Source organism: Eulemur rufifrons, chromosome 18, assembly GCF_041146395.1.
Source record: "Eulemur rufifrons isolate Redbay chromosome 18, OSU_ERuf_1, whole genome shotgun sequence".
Taxonomy (NCBI): domain Eukaryota; kingdom Metazoa; phylum Chordata; class Mammalia; order Primates; family Lemuridae; genus Eulemur; species Eulemur rufifrons.
Window position 1 is genome coordinate 30,871,676 of NC_091000.1, and position 25,752 is coordinate 30,897,427.

Genomic DNA, 25,752 nt, shown 5'->3' on the forward strand with positions numbered 1-25,752 from the left:
GGCTCACAGCAACCTCAAACTCCTGGGCTCAAGGGATCCTCCTGTCTCAGCCTCCCGAGTAGTTGGGACTACAGGCATGCACCACCATGCCCGGCTAATTTTTTCTATATATATTTTTAGCTGTCCGTATAATTTCTTTCTATTTTTAGTAGAGATGGGGTCTCGCTCTTGCTCAGGCTGGTCTCGAACTCCTGAGCTCAAACGATCCGCCCACCTCGGCCTCCCAGAGTGCTAGGATTACAGGCGTGAGCCACCGCGCCCGGCCGATACAGCTTTTTTCATTTTCTTACTTTCAAACTTTTGAGCAAAGAAACCCCAAATTTTTTCACTGTAGCTTTAGTTATTAGTTATTAGTATTTCAAAAATGGTTTATAAATGGTAGTTAAGATTTAACTTTGTGTAACAATATTTGAGTTCCTAGGAGTATTTTACCTGGAACCAGTCTAATAAAGAAGAAATTATTTTTCACAAGCATTAAGAAATGCACAGGGAACTTGAGCAACTTTGACTATGTAACAACATGTATACACACCTAACAAAGTCACCCACTGATGTGAATTGGTAACCTAATATGAGAATGTATTTAAACCTTCCTTATTTATTAAGAATATAGCTGATGTTTCTCTTTAACTGAGATCTCCATACACTGACAAATGACTTACATGAAAGAACTCTGAAAAAGATACATGCGAGGTGTAATCATTAAGGTATCTGGTGCTGAAAATCCCCATACTTAGATACAAATCCAATACTGTTTTATTGTCATCTTGTAGTAATTAGTCTTTATTTTCTTAGGTTTTCACAAAATAAAATGAGTATGCAATGAAAAGAGGTATGGCATTCCTATTTTGTCCTTGAAAAACTAACTCTTTCCTGTTACTATTCAAGGCCACAGGCTTGAGTCCTGGCTCTTTGGCATCTTTTGTCCTCTGGCAATATCTCTTTGTTCCACTGTGTTTCTGCACAGCACATGCTGTTCTAGCACACTAAATCTTACAGAGGGAATTTTAGGTATAAACAATGTGTATGTGCATATTTGAAATAGAACACTAACATGGTTTGACATTGTAACATTTTGTCGCTGCTGGCATGACTAACACCCTAATTCTTTCTAGTGTTTTCTTGCTACCATTCTCCTTAAAAAACTATTAGGTTCCTCTTCTTCCAACTGACCCTTAGGCTTATTTCTTCAGGGTAAGACTATCTAACACTTGAACCCAGAGCTCGCTGTATGTCAGGTACCTTAAATGAACTATCTCATTTATTTCTCATATTGTTATAAGAATATTATCTCGATATAAATGTTGGATAATATAATAATAAAAAGATGAGAAAACTGATTTCAAAGATGTTAGATAACTTGTCTGCGTTCACACAGCTACTAAGTTCCAGAGTCTGCACTGGAATCTAGGCTTGCCTGACTCCCCAAACTACTCTCTTACCAATACATTAATTCTATATTATGCTATCAATTCTGGAACTAGCTGTTAGTTTTAGCCTTTTAAGCTTTGAAGAAAAATGGAACTTTGTGATTTGGCTGCCATATAAGTACTGCTATCTGTCTCACGAACACAGCTAATGTCCCTCTAGCTCAGTTTCCAGGCATCCTGTCTTTTCTGTATCTCTTCCCTCTTCTTTTTTTTTTTTTTGGGACAGAGTGTCGCTTTGTTGCCCAGGCTAGAGTGAGTGCGGTGGCGTCAGCCTAGCTCACAGCAACCTCAAACTCCCGGGCTTAAGGGATCCTACCGCCTCAGCCTCCCGAGTAGCTGGGACTACAGGCATGTGCCACCATGCCCAGCTACTTTTTTCTATATATATTTTAGTTGGCCAGATAATTTCTTTCTATTTTTAGTAGAGACGAGGTCTCGCTCTTGCTCAGGCTGGTCTCGAACTCCTGACCTTGAGCGATCCACCCGCCTCAGCCTCCCAGAGTGCTAGGATTACAGGCGTGAGCCACCGCGACCGGCCTCTTTCCTCTTCTTTCTCTCTGGTTCTAGACCCTGCCCAAAATCTTTTTCTCTTAGATTAGTGAATCCAAACATTCTGTCTCCTCCTTCTAGTTTCTTCTAAGTACTTTTCCTCTATAATTTTCCCTGACGAGATTCTAATATAGCTTTCATATGCTCCTATGAGAAATTCACATATAAATGTACATGTTAAAAGACAATTGCCATTTTGGAGGCAATTTTTATTTATTTGCATTGTTTAACTTGCTATTGATTGCTTTTCTTAAATAGTTATCAGACCTAAGATCCTTACATTTATATGCTTCTGTATAATTTTAGGGTTTCTAGACCAAGACCCAAGATTTCTATCTCAGATGGAATAAAGAGTGAAGAAATATTCTGAATACTAAATAAATATATTTATTATTTTATATTGAATAAAATAATATAAATATTATAAATATAAACTTATAAAGAATTCTTTCAATTTAATGTAAATATTTATTCAACAAGTATTTATTGAGTGTTTATATGTCAGGTACCACACTACACACTGCCTTCTTATCCTTCCACACAAACTTTTATTAGTGAAAGAATATTTTTTTAAATTAAGAATAAGTTTTCTCAAAATGGAAGATGTTGACCAAAGGGTACAAAGTTTTGGTTATGCAGGATGAGTAAGTTCCAGAGATGTAATGTACAGCATGATGACTATAGTTAATAATACTGTGCTGTAAAATTTAATTTGCTGAGAGAGAGAGAGAGAGAGAGAGAGAAGATCTTAAGTATTCTCATCACACATACACAATAGGTAACTGTGAGGTTATGGATATGTTAATTAGTTTGATTGTAGTAATCATTTCACAACAATATACATATACATACTGATATGTATATATGTCCATCAAAATATTACGTTGTATACCTCAACTATATACAATTTTGTCAATTATACCTCAATAAAGCTGGAAATTTTTCAAGTTTTCTTAATACAATAGTGTGCAAATTCATTTTAGAAAAATAAAAAAGTGCAGTCAAACAAAAAAGAATTAGGAAATACACACCAGCAACAATCACTTTCAATACTTTTGTGAATATGCTTCCAAACTTTTATCTACATTTTTGAACTGTTAATGTTTCTGTCAGTTAACACTTAATAAATTCTTCTATATTAATGGTTGTTAAACGTTAATAACTCATTTTGTGAGTGTAAAATAGTTTTGAAATCATACTTTTAATATTGGACTCAGCCTATTGTTAGCTTTTTGCAATAACATATGAAGACTAGGATGAACATCATCGTAGGTATGTATCTTTATATATATCCTTAGGCGTTTTCTTACAGTCTCAACAATAGCAGTTCTAATGAACTGGGGGACATTTTCCCAGATCTCAATGAAAGAATTATCATTCCAGTAGTTAAAAAATTTGCAGGCTATGTATTCAAAGGAGATACCTTCTGTGTGAAATTCAACATAATCAGCCAGTTGGCTCAAACCTCAACTCCTAAATAAAAGTGTGTCCCCTTTATTCAATAAACATTTATAGAATACTGGATATGGGGAATAAAAAAATGAGTAAGACCCTGTGCTGGGCTGATAACACTCTACTCTAGTAGGGAGATTTGTTATCAAACAGAATTCAATGTGCTTTAATTTTGTAACAGGTGGATTCGCAAGGCCCTTAGGTCGCACTAAAGACCACCTAAGGCAGTATACAAAATAATTAGTGCTTATTCTTTTTTAACACTTCTTAAGGAGAATGTACATTTTTTTTGATGCTTGAGGAAAAGACACATCTCACCACTTGTCTTTCTCATCTATTGATTATTCATGTTTCTCACACGGTAGCGTGTACGTTAATTACCTTATTTGCTTACTTTTAGCATATAAATTCAGAAGAAATACCATCTAGCTCTGTACTTAAGGGAAAGAGAGGGTATCTAGAAACGACTGGCTGGGCACAGTGGGTCACTCCTGTAATCCTAGCACTCTGGCAGGCCGAGGCAGGACGATCCTTTGAGCTCAGGAGTTCGAGACTAGCCTGAGCAAGAGCAAGACCCCATCTCTACTAAAAATAGAAAGAAATTATCTGGCCAACCAAAAATATGTAGAAAAAATTAGCTGGGCATGGTGGCGCATTTGACTGTAGTCCCAGCTACAAGGGAGGCTGAGGCAGGATTACTTAAGCCCAGGAGTTTAAGGTTGTTGAGCTAAGCTGATGCCATGCCACTCTCCAAAAAAAAGAAAAAAAAAAAGAAGCGACTGAAGTATAATAGCTAACAGGCGAAGACTTAAAAAAAAAAATCGCACTAACAGACTTTTTTTCTTTACAAAACAAAACAGACGTCACTTGGGATAACCACAACGTTGTCAAGGCTGTGGAGTCATGCCTCTAACCGGAGGCGGCATAAGTTTTAAGACCAGCAGACTTCCAACTTCAAGTAGGCAGAGCGACACTCAGGCAAGTTTTCAGTAAGTGTGGAAGACCCCAGCCACGCCAAGAAAACACACCAAGAAGACACAGCTCCTACCAACGCACGTTAGACTGAACTCACGTCATGCCAAGAAGCCGACGCATAAACTTACGTCTCTGAGCTCTCCCTCGAGGCCCCGCCTACTCGTCGCCGTAGACGAGCCCGCTAGAGGGGCGGGGCCTTGGGTGAGGAGAGGACAATGCGCATGCGCGCTCTTGCCCAGCCAGTGAGCCAACTAGTAATCTCGCGAGGGTTGGAAGTCAGTGGCGTAGGTAGTTGTCCTGAATTGTGGCGAGATAGGTATCTGCCAGAGGGAGAAGACTAGGCGGCGAAGGGAGTTCCCCGCCTCAGTCTCTCTTTCGCTTTCCTTTCCCTTTCCCTCAACTCTCCGCCCTCCTCTAAGTCAGCCCGCCTTCTTTGACCTCAGTGACCGGGCTGGCCCCGCCCACCTTCGTCGACGTGATTCCCGCCGTGAGGTAAGCGCCGGTGGAACCCAGAGCCCCGCGGAAGACGAGGACGCCTGGGAGGGTGAGGCTCCTGGGCCCGGCTCAGGCCCGTCGCGGAGGCGCGGCGCGGGGGAGCATCGGGGTGGGTCTGTCGCTCCTCCATCGGTTCCTTGCGACGTAGCCACCCAGGCCTAGGCCGCCTCCATCTCTGCCGGTCCCGGCCTCTGGCAGCAGAGGGTGACGCAGGCGGAACATCATGTCGTCCGCTGCCGAGCCTCCGCCACCCCCGCCTTCCGAGAGCGCGCCTTCCAAGCCCGGAGCCTCAGCCGCCAGCGGCGGGAGCAACAGCAGCAACAAAGGCGGCCCCGAGGGCGTCGCGGCCCAGGCAGCTCCGTCTGCAGCCACCGCCGGTCCCGCGGACGGCGAGATGGAGGTGAGGGGGGCTTGTGGCGCGGGAAGAGGGCGCAGTGGGGAGGGAGAGCTGATTCCCTCGGCTTGATTTTGGTAATCAGACGCAGAGCTGAACTTCACCGCTGTGCACCAAACTCGGCCTTGGCCCGAGGATCTGACGTGATGCTCTCACCCTTGCGCCCTTGTTCTTAACCTACTGAAGCCAACCCAGCTGGATTCTTGGCACTTCACGTTTAAACTGTCTTTTTTTGTGAATCTTGACAAATCTAATGCTTTTTACTAAACAGATCCTCTTGATTTTGTGGCCCGGAGGGACCTATCCGTTTTTTCCCTCTAGACTCCCATAATTCCCTCTCCTACCTCTGAATGCGGGTGTAGTTTCCACCAAACTTCGGGAGAACGGCGAGGGAGATGCCCCTTAGGAATGGGTTACACGGGCGGGGTGGGGGAGGCATTTAAAAGCGGCGCATCCAAAGACTTGGGCCTTCTTTTCTTCATCCTGGTCCTGGCGGGGGCGGTATCTGTTCTGGGCAGAAACAATGGCGAGAGCTGGATGGCCGAGTGCGCAGTGGGGATAAGCGGGGCGCAGCTGCTTCTGTGAAGGGAGCGGAGGCCCCTCCCAGGCTCAGTTCCCCAGGGAGAGAAGCAACCAAGGCGGCAGCAGCGTCTTGGATCCTCATCCAATTTGGAGGGTATAGATGGGTGAATGAATGAATTAGAGAATCAGGGACGGTTGATTGGCTCTCAGTCCAGCACATTTCCTCTCTTTGGGCTTTGATCTTTTAAAAAAAAAAAAAGTTGGTACTGCTCACAGGTGAGACTTCTGGGCTTGGGTTGGCCAGAAGATGGTGACAGTACTGTGGGGGTGGAAAGAGGGGGGAGCTGCCAGTCGGGTCTCTTGGGTATGCTTCCAGGCTTTGCCATGTCTGGGAACAAAGTAATAGCTCCTTCTGATCTTCGTTCTTGGCCTTCGATCTGTTTTGAGATATTTTATAGTCGCAACCTGAAGATTTCTGGGATTTTCCATCCTAGAATGAAAGTAATAGTGCTCTGAAAATGAACTTTGGTGAAGAAGAAGTAACACAAGGAAATGTTACAGTTTACAATTGAGGCATTTGGGGCCGCAGTTTTATTTGTACAGCTAGGGTGAAGTAACATTACGTTCCTAGTCTTTGAAAGAAATTTTAGTGGTGAGGGTAGTTTAATGGACTGGGAACTCTGATATTTCCTGTAGTTTTCAGTGAGTGAGATTTGTTTTAAATTGAAATGTATTCAGTGTTACCTTTTTTCCCCCATTACGGTTTTAATTGATTCTTTTGTATTACCAGATTTATTTCACTTGGATTCCTGCTCCAGGGCATAACGGGTTTTGAAAACCTTTGATACAAAGCGATTGTGTGTAAATATGCAGTTCTCTACCATGAGATGTTCATAGTTTTCCTCAGTTTCTCAAAAGGTCTGCCATCCAAACTTTAAAGGGGTAATAACAAACCTCTTACCAGAGGTCATATGTAAATATTAGAAAGTAGAATAATTTAAAACCTAAACTAAATATTTTGGCTTTGAATTGCTGTTTTTAAGTTAAAATTGAATTAAAGTTTGAATATGATTATAGAAGTGATAACTACTGTATGAAATCAGTGGTATTTTCATTTGCCAGATAAGGAAATTGAGTTCTGTTAAGTAGAACCTGTAAAAGAACCTCAAGTCTGGCTCCCAAAGTGAGCCTTTTCCCACCCATCTTGTCTTGTCATGTTCTTACAAAAAAAGATTTTTGGCAGTTCCATTTATTGAAGAATGACTTAGTGAATTGTTTTTACCTTCTCAGTATAGGAATATCAGTAATTTTATTCCTTTATCAGTTCATCTTATCACTAAACAGTTTTGATTTTTTGTTTACATTATAGTGTGAATTTTTTTGTCTTTTAAAATAAACGTACTGTCAGTCTGTTTTCTGTTCTTATAACTGAACTTAGAATCATTGCAATTCACTGATAAAAACTAACTCTGAGCACACATGCATAGTATTATCTGACAACCTTAATCTATTTCGCAGTTGGAAAAAAGATACTTTTAATGCCCATTTCTTGTCTGAAAATAGGATTTAAGGTGGGTTTTTCCAAACCAGAAAATGAATCTAGCATTCATGAATTTTTTTCTGATGAAGCCGATTTTCCCAGTAATATTAGCTAGCCTTTGTATGTATTCATTAATTTTTCTTTTTGCTTGGAACTGATAGGTCAATGGAGTAATCCCGTTTTTTATTTATGTTACCTGTTTGGCAATGTGGAACTTGTCTTTGTTAATCCTTCTCTCTCACTGTTGACTAGATGGATGAATAGGCAGGCACACTATATGCCAATAATTAATATGACCTCAAGATGCCTAGAGTCCATTTTTTTTTAACTATTGAAAAAATGATGACTGTTGAAAGTACGTTTTATTTTTGTAGAGAATATTTGACCTTTCATGGTGTTTTGGAATTTTGTAAACTGGACTAGGTAGGTGGCTTTGTCACTTTTTCAATGTGGAGACTAGAGATTTATGAGGAGCATAAGGTTACATAGGTGCCTAAAGGTCTTAGCAATGAAGTTGGACTTGAATTTAGGTCGTTTGACCTTACTGTAGTACTATACTAGGCCACCTTCTCCCAACTTTTTAATCACAGATAGCTTTATTGTAGTACATATTGCTAAGCATAGATTTGTACATCAGTATTGAAAATTATACTTTTACCAACTCTTATTACTATTTTTTTAAATGGATGAATGGAACTTTGCAATGTAGAAGTTGTTGGTGAGTTTTGTTTGTTGTGGCATTTGAATGTCAGGATGAATACATTTGCAAGAATAGTGTATTTATTACCAGTTTAGAAATTAGACCATAGTTAAAATATTCAATTTAGGCTGCATGATAAATTTTTTATAATCTAGAAGATGGAAATCAGGGGCACTAATCTTGCTTTCCTTGTATATATTTGTGTAGTACCACAGTAGATATTGCAATTTTATGGTAAAAAGGGAACTTTTTTTACATTTCATACTATTTGGTTTCATAGTTTTTATTACTATGAATAAAAAAAAAGACAGAGATTTGCCCATATGACTTGTATTGAAAGTAATTTTGTTTTACGATGATGTAGATAGTAATCTTGTGTTTTAATCTTGGCAGCAGCCATACAGTGTATATTTGGGTTAAATAAGTCATTATCCCTATACTATTCGATTTTATTTTATTCAACTTTTTTGTCAGATGACAGCCATTTAAGTACCTGAGAAGTTTGGAACAGGAGTATATTATTTTGAAGGTATTGGGGGCAGAAATCATTATATAATGGTGTGTTTACTGTTCTTGAACAATACCGTGATTTTTCTTTCCTACCAGGAAGTATTTGATGATGCATCACCTGGCAAGCAAAAAGAACTCCAAGAACCAGATCCTACCTATGAAGAAAAAATGGTATGTTCTAGGCGTATGAATAGAGTCTGTAATGAAAACTTTTTGTTAGGTGATTAAATGTATTAAACATCTGTCTTGTCCATTTTGTGTTACTATAACAGAATACTGCAGACTGGGAAATTTACAAGGAAAAGAAATTTATTTCTTACAGTTCTGGAGGCTGGGAAGTCCAAGGTCAAGGGCCTGGTATTTGGTAAAGGCCTTCTTGCCAATGTCATCCCATGGTGGAAGGGCAAGAGAGCACGAGGGGGCTGAACTTGATTCAGTAACAAAGCCACTCTAGTGATAACTAACCCACTCCTGAGATAATGACATTAATCCGGTCATGAAGGCAGAGCCCCCATGACCTAATCACCTCATTAGGCTCCACTTTCCAACACTGTTACATTGGGGGTTAAGTTTCCAACACATACAAACTTTAGGGGACACGTTCACACCATAGCAACGTCTGTTTAATTTTTACTAATTTTTAAAATTTTTATAATTTGGGCACAGATAGCCAGTTGAAATATGTGTAACATGGGACCTTCTATTAATATGTCTCATTTGCCTGTATACATCAACTAGAAGTATTTTATAAATTCACATAATATGATGTAATTATCTAATTATGTTAACACATTTAAGATTTTAGCATGGGGAGTGAGACCAGAGAAATAGTTATTCAGTGTTTATTTATGCTGTATCTGTCTAGCATTGTGTTCTACTGATTACAAAGAAAATATATGCCCGTTGCTCACAGCATTCTTACATTCTGGGTGGGATGTTTACAAAAAGAGAACATGACATTATACTTGACTCCTGAAAGACCCAGCTCACATCTCAAATCTTCTAAGAAACTTTTTAAAACCATGACTTGACTTAACAAGTACCTACAAAGTGCCTCAAATTTAAGTTGAGTTTTAATGATACTAATAATGGCTAATAGTGAATGCTTACTATATATCAAGCCCTGTTCTGATACATATAGCAAATTTATATGGATTAAACTCATTTAATTGTATTGAAATCTTAAAAAGTTAAAATAGTAATATGTTAATCAAATGGTACCACTACACAGTACGCTCCTTCAGAGTAGGAACAATGTCTTAATCTTTCTTGTCTTCAGCACCCAGAACAGTATCTGGCACTTGGTAGATCTTAATTTTTTTTTAAAATGTACTTTTCCTCACACTTTAACTTTCTCTTCAAAATCAGTAAATATTTTTGAATCTCTAATAGCTTGAAAATTTTGAAGTTATAAGTATTTTATGTACATATATGATATACATAATATACATTAACACAATTTGTGAATTATAAATAATAGATTTTATAACTGTCTTATCTCCTTTTTTGCTGTCAAACTTAAAGGCAAAAATGTATTTGCAGCTCTACTTGTTAAAGTGAATACTGCTTTAAAATGAAATATAGTCTACCTATAATATTGCTTTAACTCTTTTCAATTTAGATTCTGACACTAACATTGTACTAGTGAATCTAATTGCCAGTTCTGTAGCTTAATTTTAGTTTCATTGGCCTTGATCACACTTGTGCTTGATGTTGTTGACCACCCTTAAAGTCTTTACTTACCTTGAAAGACCTTTTTTCTTACTGATATACTATTGATTGTTCCTTTGTCCTTTTCTTGTTAAATTCTGACTGTTTCTTCCTAGACAATTTGATTCTTACTGATTTTTACTTGCCATCTTTAAACTGAATACTTTGAAATATTTATCTCTAGCCCAGATACCTGTAATCAATACTTCCATTTGCTTGTTGAACATTTACTTTTAAATCCCATTGGTACATCTTACTTGGGAATATCCAAAACTTAGATTCATAATCTTTATTCCACATATCTACTTAGTATTATATCAACAAATGAAAGCTCCTCTTAATATATTCCCAAGATGTCTATCACAGTACCTCATACTTTTTAATTGCAAATTTACTCTCAAATTTTCTCGTTTCCCTATCACCCTAGTTCAGTATTTCTATAGTATTGCATGGATTATTTTGTGGGCTTCTATTTGTCTCTTATGATCTGGCCTCTTCCAAATTCCTTCACCCTTTAGCAATATATGATTTACAACACAAATCTGACTATAAAACGGAGGTTTTCAGTGGTTCTTTACAATGCTTTTCATTTTCATAGTGGCTTTTATCGGAACTCTTCTCATTTCTCCCAAGTTTTTCAGTCTCCCAGCTTCATTTCCTTTTTCGACATCATGATCTTCACTTGAACAGTTTTCTTCTAAGCAAGCTCCCTTGTCATCTGCTAGTTCCTAACCATAGGTAAGTCTCACTGTCCACTCTTCATTCTTGAACCCAGGATGTTGAGTACTACTTCAGAAAACTAAATAATGGTGCTGATTGGTTTTTGCTGTCTTGGGCTTTCAGTATTTATTGCTCAGCCAATCCCATGTAGCCATTCTAAAACTGGACTGCTCAATCTTTCTACTCCATTTCTACCACACCCTCATTTTCAGTCTTCCTCCTCAAAGAGTTGCAGGCCTATCTTCAGTTTCTTTCCTATTTCCAAACATATGTATGACCTCTACTGTTCTATGTCATTTCTTCCTGTCTTGGAGAAAAAAGCTAGTCCAAGGCTATTTATTTTAACCTCCATTTGATTTTGTGATTTATTCCTTTCAGGTTCCTGATCTTAACTCTATTTCTGCTTTTTTTAAGATTTGTTAATTTTTCTCTTGTCACCACTTTTCTTTAGTCTCTTTAAGATCTCAGGTCATTTTCATTTTAACCTTCTCAATCTTTGCAACTTATCTTGATTCTAAACATAATTACAGTAATTGAGTAATCTTTTTTTACCCCTAACATCTTCTAGTTGAATATTCTTGGCTTTTTAAAAATTATATATATGAATTAAGAAATGTAATTGCATAAAATATGCACACACATTTGTATCTCAGTTCAGTACTTTGAAACAGTTTGTAATCTTGGAAACATAAACAACTGAGGCTTATCAACTGTAGGATATTACCAGGGAGAAGCATGTTGACAACTTGTGATTGTGCAGATTGAGCTGCTTCTTACTGTCATTTGTGACTCAATGAGACAACTATCACCATGTACCTTCCTGATAATGAACTGAGCCTCAGTTTTCACAGTGGTGTGATTTTAAAAAATGGTTGTTTTTCTCTAAAAAAAAATACATAGTTTTTACAACATTATGGTATTTGGATACTCCTGGTGTTTGCTTTGCTGGGTAAAATATCTTTGTTAGTCATTCTAAAACTGACATTTTAAACGTTTATAGACAGAGTTAAGTAATTGGTTTCTTTGTTTATTGAACTTACCTTGCTTTTCCTCTGTTTAACCAAACTATCATTGTGTTTGCAAAAAGGCTGTTGCCTGAAGGCTCTAGAATTTATTTACTTTTAAGAAAACTTGTTTTTAAGGAGCTTAAATTTTTTTGTTCAAATAAATTCTTCCATTTTCTTGGTGTGGATCATAGGGAACATTCAAAGGGGCAGATGGCAGATATGAAAGGAAGGAATAGTATTAAGAATTGCTTTGGGGCCGGGCGTGGTGGCTCACACCTGTAATCCTAGCACTCTGGGAGGCCGAGGTGGGCGGATCGTTTGAGCTCAGGAGTTCGAGACCAGCCTGAGCAAGAGCGAGACCCCATCTCTACTAAAAATAGAAAGAAATTATATGGACAGCTAAAAATATATATAGAAAAAATTAGCCGGGCATGGTGGTGCATGCCTGTAGTCCCAGCTACTCGGGAGGCTGAGACAGGAGGATCGCTTGAGCTCAGGAGTTTGAGGTTGCTGTGAGCCAGGCTGACGCCACGGCACTCACTCTAGCCTGGGCAACAAAGTGAGACTCTGTCTCAAAAAAAAAAAAAAAAAAAAAAAAAAAAAAAAAAAAGAATTGCTTTGGGTTAATGAAATTTTATGAACTTAATGTTTTTCAAGCTTGATACCTTTTAAAATTTGTCACAGCCTGATGAATGACCAGTATATTTTCTCTACTTTTGAATAAATTTACTTGTAGTATACAATGTCTTTTAATGTTTTTAAAAATTGTTTTGATAACTATATTGAAATATAATTTATATAAAATAATTTTTAAGTTTGCAATTCAATGAGTTTTGGCAAATATATGCAGTCATTTACACAGCACCACAATCATGATGTAGAATAGTTCCATCATCCCAAAAAAGTTTGCTTCTGCCCTTTTGTAGTCAGTTCTTGCTCCCACCTCCTCTCCACTTCTGATCTGCTTTCTGTCACTAATTGGCATTTTATATAAGTGGGATGATACAGTATGTAGTCTTTGGTGTTTGGTCTGCTTCACTTGGCATGGTGCTTTTGAGACTTACCCATCTTTTTGCACGTATCAATAGTTTGTTTCTTTTTATCGTTGAGTTTATTGTATGGAGACATGTTGAAACTTTGATTGCTGAAGTTTTAATTAATATTCTGATAAAATGTGTCTTAAAATTTTTTGCAGCAAACTGACCGAGCAAATAGATTCGAGTATTTATTAAAGCAGACAGAACTGTTTGCGCATTTCATTCAGCCTGCTGCTCAGAAGACTCCAACTTCACCTTTGAAAATGAAACCGGGGCGCCCACGAATAAAAAAGGATGAGAAACAGAACTTGCTATCAGTTGGAGAGTGAGTAATAGTTTAAATTTCATAGTTGAACCAGACTATTTTTTTGAGACTGAGTCTTGCTCTGCTGGCCCAGACTGGAGTGCAGTGGTATGATCATAGTTCGCTATAATCTTGTTACTCCTGGGTTCAAGCAGTCCTCCCTCAGCCTCACCAGTAGCTGGTACTACAGGTACACACCATCTTACCTGCCTGATTTTTAAAAATATCTTTTGTAGAGATGAATTCTTGCTGTGTTGCCCAGGCTGGTCTCAAACTCCCAGCCTGAAAGCAATCTTCCTACCTTGGCCTCCCAAAGTGCAGGGATTACAGGTGTGAGCTATCTCGTCCAGCCTGAACCAAACTTGTTTTTGATAGTCTTCATTAGAAGTATAAAGTCATTTCATTTAAAAATATTTATTTTAGTGCTGTTATTTATTTGGCTCTGATTGGCTTGGTGTGCTGTAGCCATAGTGTATAAAAATATGCCTAATGCCTTATTTTTATATCATACAGTTTATGGATTGCAACAGCCATATTGAATATGGAATTTAGATGTTATGCCATTCCTTAGAGAGGAGACAAATGGAGAAGTGAAATAGCATGTTGAACATCACATAGGAGTAGTCAGACTTGAATTTGGATCTGACTTGAGTTTGCTCTAGGTGGTTATACCACATGCATGTATTGAGAGTGTATTATCTGAAGTCTGTGCTGGTATATGGAATGTTGTGATGACTTATGTCACAGCAGCCTGTTTAACATTTTTGTTACATACTTAGTTGTCTTTATGTACATTGAAATGTCAAGTTGTGTGCCGCCCTTGGATGGTTGTTGAAAATAGTTCTTACATGTTGAATTAATAAATTCTTTAGAATTTCTATGCTGCTTTGATAGCTAAGATGTTTAATTAGTAATAATTAATAGATTTAGGGCAGTCTTGGCTCCCTGAAATGGCTTTTGTGTAATTCCCAAAGTGAAAAATGTGATCAGTAATTAAAATACACAAAGTTATCTAAAAGATTATAAATTGTTATCAACAGTGTTAAATTCATTGAGTAGTTTATTGAAATGGAGAAGTATTATCTTCATTTTGAAGGGATTACCATTAAGCATAATACCTTACTTTTATTTGGAGTATTTCACTCATTTAGTGTATCTTATTGTGTGTACCCAAAGCATTGTGTATAACCCAAGCATTATTTTAATACTTATGAAACTGTATAAGGGATAACTTTGCACTTCAGATGTATTTAAATTTTCAGATTTAAGACGTTTTCAGCTAGTTAAATATCATCAGTATCATGCACTTGAAATGGAAACTACTGTAATGGATATTGTTATGGCATAGTTATATTATGAAAATGAAACAGTTCTATTATTCTGTTATCTATCCTATATGGTAAATATATTCTATAGGAAATATGTAATAAATTATTCAGCTTGATCTACTAATTAAATGTTATTGGGGAAAAGGAATCTTAGTTAACAGTTCTTTATTCTTCAAGCCCTCTTAAATGGAAAGTTAATTTACATAAAGTAATTAGGATGATAGTACTGTCTTTGATATCAGAACACACATGCATTTTTTTATATTCAATTTTTTTATATTCAATGATCTCTCAGTTTTAAGCACTAAAGCACATCTCAGCTTTTATGGTAAGTTTTATAACCATTTGTCAACCATTTATAACCATTTATCAACCATTCTGAAAATGTATTGTGAAGGAGTTTTTTAAAAAATAATGTTGAAATTTCTTTCCCAGTTTATGAAGGATAAATTGGGGTGGGGGTAGATTTTTGTACTCAATTTCATAGAATAAGAATGCAGGAAAGTACAAGAAATAACAGACTAAGAGATTCTGATTAGGAGCATATATAAGAAGCAAGAAGGCTCTTGACTATTTATTTATTGCCTTGGTTTGAATTCCTGAGGAATACTTCCTCTTCTTTATGTTGAAAGGCTGATTATCTTTTACCAAGCTTGTAGTTTTGGTAGAAATTAGGTTATAGATTAGATTCAGATGTCTCGCTCAATTGGGGCATAATCTGCTGTTTTCTAAATTAGATACAAATATTTGTTGGAAGTATAAAGGTATAAAGTCGGACAACTCAGAATTGGGAAATTGGTAGTTTTACTAACCTGAGCTCTTTAGAGATTGAGAAATCTGGCATTAGTAAAACTTGAGGAATCAGTTTTAAGGGGATGTATCTGATTCGTTTAGGATGTAGATTCTAGTCATGTATATTTAAAAAGCTTTTTGAGTAAATCTGGTAAAGTCCTGGTTGAGTCACTGCTTAAATTCCTAAGTCCTTATACCATAGCTTTTGGTCAAAGTGGTAGTTTTAAAAATGTGGTTTCTGGAACTTAACTTTTTTTTCCCCTTGGCAAAAAGACTTAAAAAGGTGTGTACTTTGAAATAAAAATAATGAGATTTTCTGATTGCATATTTCCTTGAAATTAGATGATCACATTTGAGTTTATCGGGTTTTGGTTAATCTACAGAATTAACTGTATTTTAATAACAATACAATGTATATTTTAGATAACCCTGTGAAACATTTCAGATTTAAACTTACTAATTCCTTTTGTTCACTTTTTAGTCTTAATGTTGATGCCTGTTTAAAAAATTATTTTTATGGAATTGGTAAGCCACTTGATTATGTTGAAATAGTAGCTGATACTTAAAGCCAAAATTCAAATCATTTGATTTTATTTTCAACTTGACAGCTATCGACACCGTAGAACAGAGCAAGAGGAGGATGAAGAACTACTAACAGAAAGTTCCAAAGCAACCAATGTTTGCACTCGTTTTGAAGACTCTCCATCATGTACGTTAAACACATTTAATTGATTTAAAAAAATTCTTTTTTGAGACATCCTTTGGTTAATGTTTTGGATTTGTCTTGGCTGTTATAGGGAAGTTTTAGTAATCTTAGATATTTGGTTGTGAAATAAGCTTTAGATTTTGATGGAGATGATAACATGTTATATGATAGTGGTGCTGTATTTTCAAAGGTGTATAAGATACCATTATGTTTATTATTGCCCTAAGGTATATGTAAAACTAGGAATGGTTTTGCCTTATATTTGTACCAGATAAAACTAATTTGTTTTTAAAAGAAAGTACTTTATGAAGACTTTTGCTTACTCATCTCCTGATTTTATATTAATTTGTTTTAATTTTTTATGAAATATATTTGTTACTAATGGATTTCCTTCCGTTTGTCTTTACTGAAGCCTAACATTTTTTCTTTCAACTTCCATCTCTGTCACTTGACTAGTTTATGTCATCACAACATAGAGGTTGTGTGTAAAAAATTTATAAAGATTAGTATAGGACATGATATTTGAGTTTGTTTTTTAATTACTGTAGCCTTGAACTTCAGCCAGACAGGTAACTAGTTAGAAATTGAGCAATCTGTTTAAGGTCTATACCTTCAGATTTTCTTTTTTTGGCTACAGAGTACCCAGTCTCCATTTCTTTTCCTAGAGGCTAGAGCTAAAATGTGAGGCACACTGGGGAAAGGAAATTTGGATTAATTTGGGTATTTCTTTCTCACATTTCTACATTGTAACTAGTTTTGCCAGCATTGGTTAGCTTTTCATACTTAGGTAGTATTTTTCAAAAAGGGGTAGGGTACAAAATGTTCATATTTTAAAAAATCAAGGGATTGTGTTGTGTATATTTGGTAATCCTTCTTGTGGGGAACAAAATAAGTCATATACCTTGACAGGATATTGTCTTTCTATATAAGATTTTGAAAAAATGACTTAGGAAAAATATTTCCTAAAATCCCTTTTTTACTAGGAGGAAAATAAAATCCCCACGGAACCTCTCTATTTGATCTTTATAAAAACTGCAAGTAGTTAGAAACACTTGCGTTAGCATTAAAAAGAGAAGTAAAGGGACCAGAGAATCTCAAGGACCAGTAGATGGGTAACATAAGAACTAAGTGATTGGGGTGGGTACTCTTGAGCTTGCAGTCATGTTTCCTGCCTGCACTTGGTTGTCTTCCGTATCTGTCTGCTCCCACTCCACTCTAGACCCAGCAGCTACCTGTAGTGTTTTGGAATTTGCAGAATTACCACTATATAGGAATCTCCTAGTCAAGAAAGTGAAATCAGTAGACATGTATGGGCCCAAGTTAAACATCTGAGTATCAGATAAAGGGGACTTGATTTGTATTTCTTGTTTGAAAATGTACATTATGTTTGTTCTTTTGTTCTTAGATGTAAAGTGGGGTAAACTGAGAGATTATCAGGTCCGAGGATTAAATTGGCTCATTTCTTTATATGAGAATGGCATCAATGGTATCCTTGCAGATGAAATGGTATGTGTTTGGTAGTTTTCTTGAAGGCCATGTTTTGTAATTTAAAATATCTTATACATTAAAGTGATAAAAGTTATGACACTATAACATAGTTTTGTTTCTCACAGTCTGGAACTGTTAGCAAGCTAATCCTTTCTCAAATTGTTATGAGCAGCTTGATTGAGTTGCATAAGTGGGATCTATACTTCAGTTGTGAGGAATTACTCTTACCGCCTATGAAAATACCATAAATTTAAAAATAATACATTTTAGAAAGCAAGCATGCTATTGGTTGACTTTCATAGTACAATGATTTGACCATTTCCTTCTACTTCTATAAAATACTAGTGAGGTCATTGAATGTTTATCACCATTAAATATTAAATTTTTTCCAGGGTGGCAGCTTGTACAGTTCTGTTTCATAAGACATTTTATCTCTCGTTTACTACTAACTAGTTATATAATGGATGTTTTAAAAAAGTTTCCTTATCATTACAGTGGTAAAACACTTAATTGGTTGGGGAAAGTATGAAGCTAAAAGAAATGTGTTTCAGTTCTGTCTCTGCTAGATGACCTTGGGAAAGTCATTTGAACTGTCTAGGCTTTATGAAGATGATGATAGTACCTTCCTCATAGACCTGTGAAGATGACATGATATAACACTTGTAAACCTTGACACACATTAAGTTGTTGCTGTATGTTAGTTATTTTAAGCACATAGCATTTCTTTTAAATGTTCCTGTATATCTTGTGAGGGATTAATATCGAAGCCTGCTTATTTTTTTCATTGCTTTGTGCTTATTCTGAAATCTTGCAGGGCCTGGGGAAGACTCTTCAAACAATTTCTCTTCTTGGATACATGAAACACTATAGAAACATTCCTGGTCCTCATATGGTTTTGGTCCCTAAGTCTACATTACACAACTGGATGAGTGAATTCAAAAGATGGGTACCAACACTTAGATCTGTTTGTTTGATAGGAGATAAAGAACAAAGAGTAAGTTTCTAGTATTTCATTACATTTTTGAAATTAAATGGAATTTAGGCTTGGCGTAGGGGGCTAGTTGGAGGAAGGATAAAAGAGAAGGGGCCTACACAAGTATTAGTAATTGACAAATGTAGTATTGTCCTGGTGGTTAAGATCATATTGCGGAGAAGGCATTAGAGACTGTAGAAAGCTGGAAGAATATAGTTTGTTTCTCCCCATTTTGGGAATGGTTGTATAAAATCAAACCCTGTGCTCTCAATGTAGAAGTACTTTCTTGTTTTTAAAAGAAGTTTTGAATGTGTGGAGTGTTTAGAAAATGTGTATAGTGGTAGTTGTCATAGAATTATAGTTTTTAAAGGTGGATTGAGTCAATTATAGTTATTTGGTGAGTCGTTAATGATAGCTACCAAAATAAGTTTGGTCAGTTGACAACAGCCTTTTTTGGGAAGAAGACATGGAAATAATGATATTATTAAGCACATAAAACTCAGATTTGCAAATTTATTCAGACTGTATTGAATGACTATGTACTTACTTTGTTTTCCCATTGTTGAGCTGTCAGTGATGAGTGTAGATTTTTTTTCTCTTCCTTTATGTTTATTTGGGTATTTTAAGTTACCAAATTGCTTTTTATGTTTTGGGCCTGATTACTTAACCACTCTTTGCTTCAGTTTCCTTACCTGTGAAATGAGACTAATAATAACAATGTGTTAATACATTTATAAACCTGAAAGGAATGAAAATGCAAACTATCCTTCAGCTGTCATCCTTTATTAAAAGATCTGTCTTTGCTAAAAAATCCCCTCTCCTTTGCTTAAAACTATCCCCTAAGAATTTCAGGACTTAGTAGAATTATAGAGAGACAATTTAAGAGTGTTGAATTTTTGCACTGATTAACTTTGTCAGTTTTAAAAATTTAATGGCTTTGATAGTGAAATGATTAATGAAGTTACTTCAGTGGTAGGAAAGCTAGTTCTAAATGCTTGCATAACGTAGCTACTCTACACCTTTTTAATAATTCCCACTCCCTTTGACAGATACTAGTCATCAATATATTTATATCGTTTATGTCCGTATGATGTAATATAGAAATGTATAGTTTATTTCTGCATGATGTGATTTTTTTTCTCTTGCTACACAGGCTGCTTTTGTCAGAGACGTTTTATTACCAGGAGAATGGGATGTATGTGTAACATCTTATGAAATGCTTATTAAAGAGAAGTCTGTGTTCAAAAAATTTAATTGGAGATACTTAGTAATAGATGAAGCTCACAGGATCAAAAATGAAAAATCTAAGGTATTTTGATATAAGTGAAAAAGTCATTTGTGCCTTTATTTAAGAATTTGATCAGTATATAAAATACCCTAATGATGAATTTGGTTCTTTTCTTTAAGTTGTCAGAAATAGTGAGGGAATTCAAGACTACAAATCGACTTTTATTAACTGGAACACCTCTTCAGAACAACTTGCATGAGCTATGGTCACTTCTTAATTTTTTGTTGCCAGATGTATTTAATTCAGCTGATGTAAGTATATTTCTAATTGTTTTCTGGGTAGTATTTTGTTGAATGTGTTATTTTTAATAGAATTGGCTTCTATTTCAGCATTGCTTGAGATAATCATTAATTTTTCGTGGTTTTTTGTGGTTAGCCTGGCATAACCTACTGTCTCTGCATTATGAGAATTTACTTTTGTGCCTTTTGATTTCAGTCCCATCTTAAATCATCATTTTCTTTCTCTGGAATGGCATAGATTGTCACTCCTATTTGGTAGTCACATTGGCCTGTTTCAGTGGCCCTAGGTTGATTGCTTATGTTTTCAAGATACTGCTCAAGGTATTCCCAAAGTGCTTCACGTTCATTGCCCGTGGTTTAAGTCCCAAAGATGACCATCAAATTTGGTGAAATTTGTCTAGCTATTCTTACAGTATGGTCTAACAAACAAATAGAATCTAATCTTTACCTTTGTGGATTATTTGCAATGATAGAAATGGTAACAATAGTAAATTAGCTAGTTGAATTAATAGTTGTTCCTAGGAATATAAAATCTATGTCAAGAGCCTTTGCTATTAGTAATTACAGCTTTTTGCTGGATCAGAGTTTATTTTTGAACGTTTATATGCACAGCTGGAGACTGTGTGTGTGTGTGCTGGGGGGCTCTTTGAAGAGCTCCACATTAGTACATCTATACAAATAAGTCCTAAAAAGGTACAGATTTTGGTTTATTGTGTTAAGGATCATTTTAAAAGAATAGAGAAATTTGTGTTGTAAAGATATTTAATAAAAATCCAAAAACAATTTTACTTCTGCTATTTATATATTTTGATGTTTTTGAGATAATTTTTCTTACCACATTGACACTTTTGTTTAATAATCTCTCATAAAGCTTTGCTTTAGTTAATACAATGAATTCTAAGATTATGTTTACTCAAAAACAAATATAGTACATACACAATGTTCAAGAGGTAAGGACAGGGAAACTGTCCTTGTTCAAATTCTACCCGGATAGCAATGAAATGCTAGTAATCTCACTTTCACTTTTGTTAAGTTTGATTAAAATTTACATTGCTCTGGAAATCTTGAATTTGAATAGTCTGAATGATCTTAGAGAACAAACTATAAAGTGATTTTATTCTAATTTTTAAGCTTTTAAGAAACTAAATATTTTTCAAGAATGTTAATTTTCTAATATTTTTATAAAACTTGCTTTCCAACTTTTCACTGTGAAACTTGTCATCTTGATGTTTTTGAGAAAAAATGTTTAGAAAGTAATACTACGAAACTACTTGTTCTAAAATTAAGTGGTACAGTGACATGCCTATGAAAATAGGGCCTTGGACTAAATTTTTGTGGATTATAACTCAAATATTATGCTAATTCTAGAAATCATTTTTATATCTGGCATTATAGGGTATTTGTTGTTAATATTATCTCTGATTGGAGGATATATTTTGTTTGCTAATTTAGGACTTTGATTCCTGGTTTGATACAAACAACTGCCTTGGGGATCAAAAACTAGTTGAGAGGCTTCATATGGTAAGTATTTTAGAGTGGTGTTAAAGCATATTCTTAATGGGAAAAAGGGTTTAAAGATTATTTTCCTTTTCACAAAAAGCATAATGGCTTTAGAATCAGATGTTTGAATTCTGCCACTTAACCGTTTCATGGGAGTAGGAGGTGATGTATAGTGGTTTTAGTGTTAGAACCTAGAATGAAATTCCTAACTTAATGAAGGGAAAAAGTGGTCTCTTGGAGTTAAAAGAAGTGCAGTGGGGGAAAGAGGAATTGCATAGTGACTAACATGGACAACTTGTCAAAGCTTAGTTCCATTTACATTTCATAGGAGAATCTAACAGGTTTATTTCTGAAATCAGGGCTAAAAGATCCATCTATTTGTAAATCTAGTGACAGTATGTATAAGCAACTGGTAATATTGCGTTGTGAGCAGAGTTGATATCTGGCTTTGTTCCTAATGTATAGCTTCCTAGGAAGGTTCTTAAGTGAAAGTTTGTAGGTAGAGAAATTTCTCTAATAGATCCCAGATTAGGATACCCTGATCAGCAGAATAAAGCAGGGCCTTGTAAGAATGTCCTTTAAGGGCCTTAATGACCTAACCCAGGCATTGTCAACCTTGATTATTGACATTTTGGTTTGGATAAATCCTTACGGGGTTGGAAGGAAGGAGATACAGATGGTCTTCCTTTGTATTATAGTATGTTTAACAGCATCCCTGACACCACTTCTTACTACATGCCAGTAGTAACATATCTCCAGTTGTGATAACTAAAAATGTTCCCAGACATTGCATATGTACCCTGGGGGGCAAAATGGCACCACCTCCATGACCTAACCTAACACTTTCTAGCTTCTGTTTCACTTCTTTGTATATTGAGCTTAAATTTGATAGTATTGCTGACCCCACTGTAAACATTGTGCTAATTCCAGTCTTTCGTTTGTTTGTTTGTTTGTTTGTTTTTGTTTTTGTTTTTGTTTTTGTGATGGGGTCTCACTCTGTCTCCTGGGCTAAAGTACAATGGCACAATTATAGCTCACTGCAACCTCGAACTTCTGGGCTCAAGCAATCCTCCTGCCTCAGCTTCCTGAGTAGCTAGGACTGCAGGTGTGTGCCACTACGCATGGCTGATTTTATTTTATTTTTTAGAGACTAGGTCTAATTATGTTGCCCAGGCTGGCTGGTCTTAAAGTCCTGGCCTCAAGTGATCCTCTCACCTCAGCCTCCCAGAGTGCTGTGATTGCAGGTGTGAAACTGCCCTGCCTCCAGTCTGTTTTGCTGATTGTTTTTGCTATATCTAGAATCCCCTTTCCTAACCTTTTTACTAATATCTAGCCCAAGTCTTGGTGATATCACCTTCTCCACTGAACACCCAGGCTGAGGCTGGCTAGGTACTTTTCTTTGTATTCTGTCTTTAATAATCTGAGCATTCTAACATAAGACTTTGCACTGCCAAATTGGAAATACGAAAGCAGGAAAACGTGTTCATATATTTGTCTTTGTATACCTAGCACAGTGCCTGGCTATGGTGGATATTTGAATAGGAGAAACAAATTTAAGTTTATGAGTGTTCAAATATTTCTACATAAATTAATTATAAGGTGCTTTATATTCTTATGTACTGAGATTTTTGTTAAATATTTGAAGGTGATAATCTCCTAGGCACCTTTATTTCAATTTAGATGGCATTCAAGCATCTAAGCACTCTATATTTACTTATTCGAAGGATTGTGGAATTTACATGTAATCTTGAGGGTGGAAAAGGAGGCAGAGGAACTTGATTTTCTTTCCTGCATATTTTTTCTTACCCTTCTGTTCTTGACTATCCTTTAATAAATACATAAGTACACGTAGGTAAAACAAACTAAAACAACTCACACAGCAGAATCAACCAGTTTTGGCAGCTCTGTTTATTTTGTTCAAAGGGTATTTTGAAAATGTGTATCAAGTCAGGGAGAAGAGATCTGGTTGCTGCCTCTCTACTTTTTATCCTGCTCTATACTCTGAAATTTCCACTGTAGCATCTGTGGTCCTGTATTGAAAAGATTTAGAAGTGAGTGTGGGTATGCTTAGGAATGAGATAACTCTTACTCAATGTATCAGTTATATAATGCTTATAAAAAAAAACCTTATTCCCCCCAGAAAATACCTTATTAGTTTATTGACAAACCCAGAGTTTATGGGTTGGCTTGGCGGTTTCTTTGCTGGTTTCACCTGTGTTTATCTAGCCTGCATTTAACTGGATAATTCTAGAAGAGAACCAGTGGGACTAAAAGTCTTTACTCACATGTCTGGCAGTTGCTTCTGGCTATTGACTAGGACTAAACTTGCTTCCTTAAATGGCGATAGCAGAGAAGTGTTGCTGATTAAATTTTTCATTAATTTTTAATTTGTTTTGTGATATAGTCAATATTTTTATAAGCCAGTATAAATAGGACAAAGAAAGGTACAAAAAAAGGCTGTATTTAGTTTTATAGGTATTTTAAAACCTTAGTATTTTATGAAAATGAATGAATTATATTCAGTTCAGATACATCTCATAAATACTATGTTTAGTAAAATAAATCAGATATAAATGGGCATATATTGAATAAGTCTGTGTATATAAAGTTAGAAATGATATTTGGTATCTAAAAGTAAGAATATTGCCTAACTTTTGGGGAGGAAGCGGGGGATAATGACTGGGAAGGGCACAAGAAGGATCTAGGGTATTCTTTTTATCTAGGTGATGATTACATGGGCATTTTTACTGTACTTGTTGAAAATTTATTGAACTGTGTATTCATGTAAACTGTATACGTATAGTTCACTTCCATAAATTAAGATAGTAAATTTAAAACTAACCATAAAGTGATCTTAATGTGGATCTTAAGCAATGTTAAAGAATCTGTATGTAAGTAACTAGTTTTAAACTTGAAAGGCAGTGTGAATTGTTGAAAACATCATGTCATCATCTTTAAAATTTACTATTGGTTTTAGTATTTTATGAGAGTATACCAAATATGCACTCTTTATATATATATATACAGGCACACCTTGTTTCTTTATTGCACTTCATGGATATTGCTTTTTTTAAAAAAAATTTTAACAAATTGAAGGTTTGTGGCAACCCTGTGTCAAGAAAGTGTATCAGCACCATTTTTCCAACAGCATGTTCTCATTTTGTTAGCATTTTTGGCAGTAAAGTATTTTTAAATTAAGGTGTGTACATTGTTTTTTTAGACACGATGGTATTGCACACTTAATAGTGTAAACATAACCTTTAAATGCACTAGGGAATGAAAAAATTTATGCAGCTCACCTTATTACAGTGGTCTGGAACTGAACCCATGATATCTCCGAGGTATGCCTGTATTGAATAAATGATGGGAACCCAGTAGTAATAAGTTATATGCAGTCGGCTCTTCGTATTTGTGGGTTCTACATCTACAGTTTCAACCAACCATGGATTGAAAGTATTCACTTAAAAAATATATAAAATGGGTGGTTGCATCAGTACTAAACATGTACAGACATTTTTCTTGTTATTCCCCCTAAACAGTACAGTATAACAACTATTTACATAGCATCTACGTTAAGATTTTTGGTTGTTTTTTTTTTTTGTTTGTTTGTTTTTTTTAAGAGATGGGGTCTCACTGTGTCACCCAGGCTGGAGTGCAGTAGCTCACTGCATAGCTCACTGCAGCCTCAAACTCCTGGGCTTAAGCAATCCTCCGGCCTCAGATTCCAGAGTAGCTTGGATTACAAGCATGCACCACTGCACCTGGCTAATTTTTCTGGTTTTTGTAGAGACAGGGTCTTGCTATGTTGGCCAGGCTGGTTTTGAGCTCCTGGCCTCAAGCTATTCTCCTGCCTCAGTCTCCCAAAGTGCTGGAATTACAGACATCAGCCACTGTGCCCGACCTATGTTAAGTATCATATATAAGTAATCTAGAGATGATTTAAAGTATATGGGAGGATATGTGTAGGTTATATGCAAATACTCCATTTTATATAAGGGACTTGCACATTTGTGGATTTTGGTATTGGGGGGCTGGAATCAATCCAGTAAGGGATGACTGTATTTGAAGGGAGAAGTCCTAAAAATCGTTGATA

At 36.0% G+C, this 25,752-nt stretch overlaps 1 protein-coding gene across 1 annotated transcript in view; it reads left to right on the forward strand.

Moving 5' to 3' along the window:
- The first annotated feature begins 4,773 nt into the window (after window positions 1–4,773).
- The window catches only part of SMARCA5 (SNF2 related chromatin remodeling ATPase 5), a 39,374-nt gene continuing 18,395 nt past the window's right edge, over window positions 4,774–25,752 (forward strand). The window contains exons 1-9 of the mRNA XM_069493607.1: window positions 4,774–5,301; window positions 8,664–8,738; window positions 13,200–13,366; window positions 16,074–16,174; window positions 17,577–17,677; window positions 18,474–18,653; window positions 19,786–19,941; window positions 20,040–20,171; window positions 21,612–21,680. Of these exons, the coding sequence (XP_069349708.1) occupies window positions 5,125–5,301; window positions 8,664–8,738; window positions 13,200–13,366; window positions 16,074–16,174; window positions 17,577–17,677; window positions 18,474–18,653; window positions 19,786–19,941; window positions 20,040–20,171; window positions 21,612–21,680 (1,158 nt within the window). The 5' untranslated portion in view covers window positions 4,774–5,124. The remainder of the gene's footprint in view (window positions 5,302–8,663; window positions 8,739–13,199; window positions 13,367–16,073; window positions 16,175–17,576; window positions 17,678–18,473; window positions 18,654–19,785; window positions 19,942–20,039; window positions 20,172–21,611; window positions 21,681–25,752) is intronic.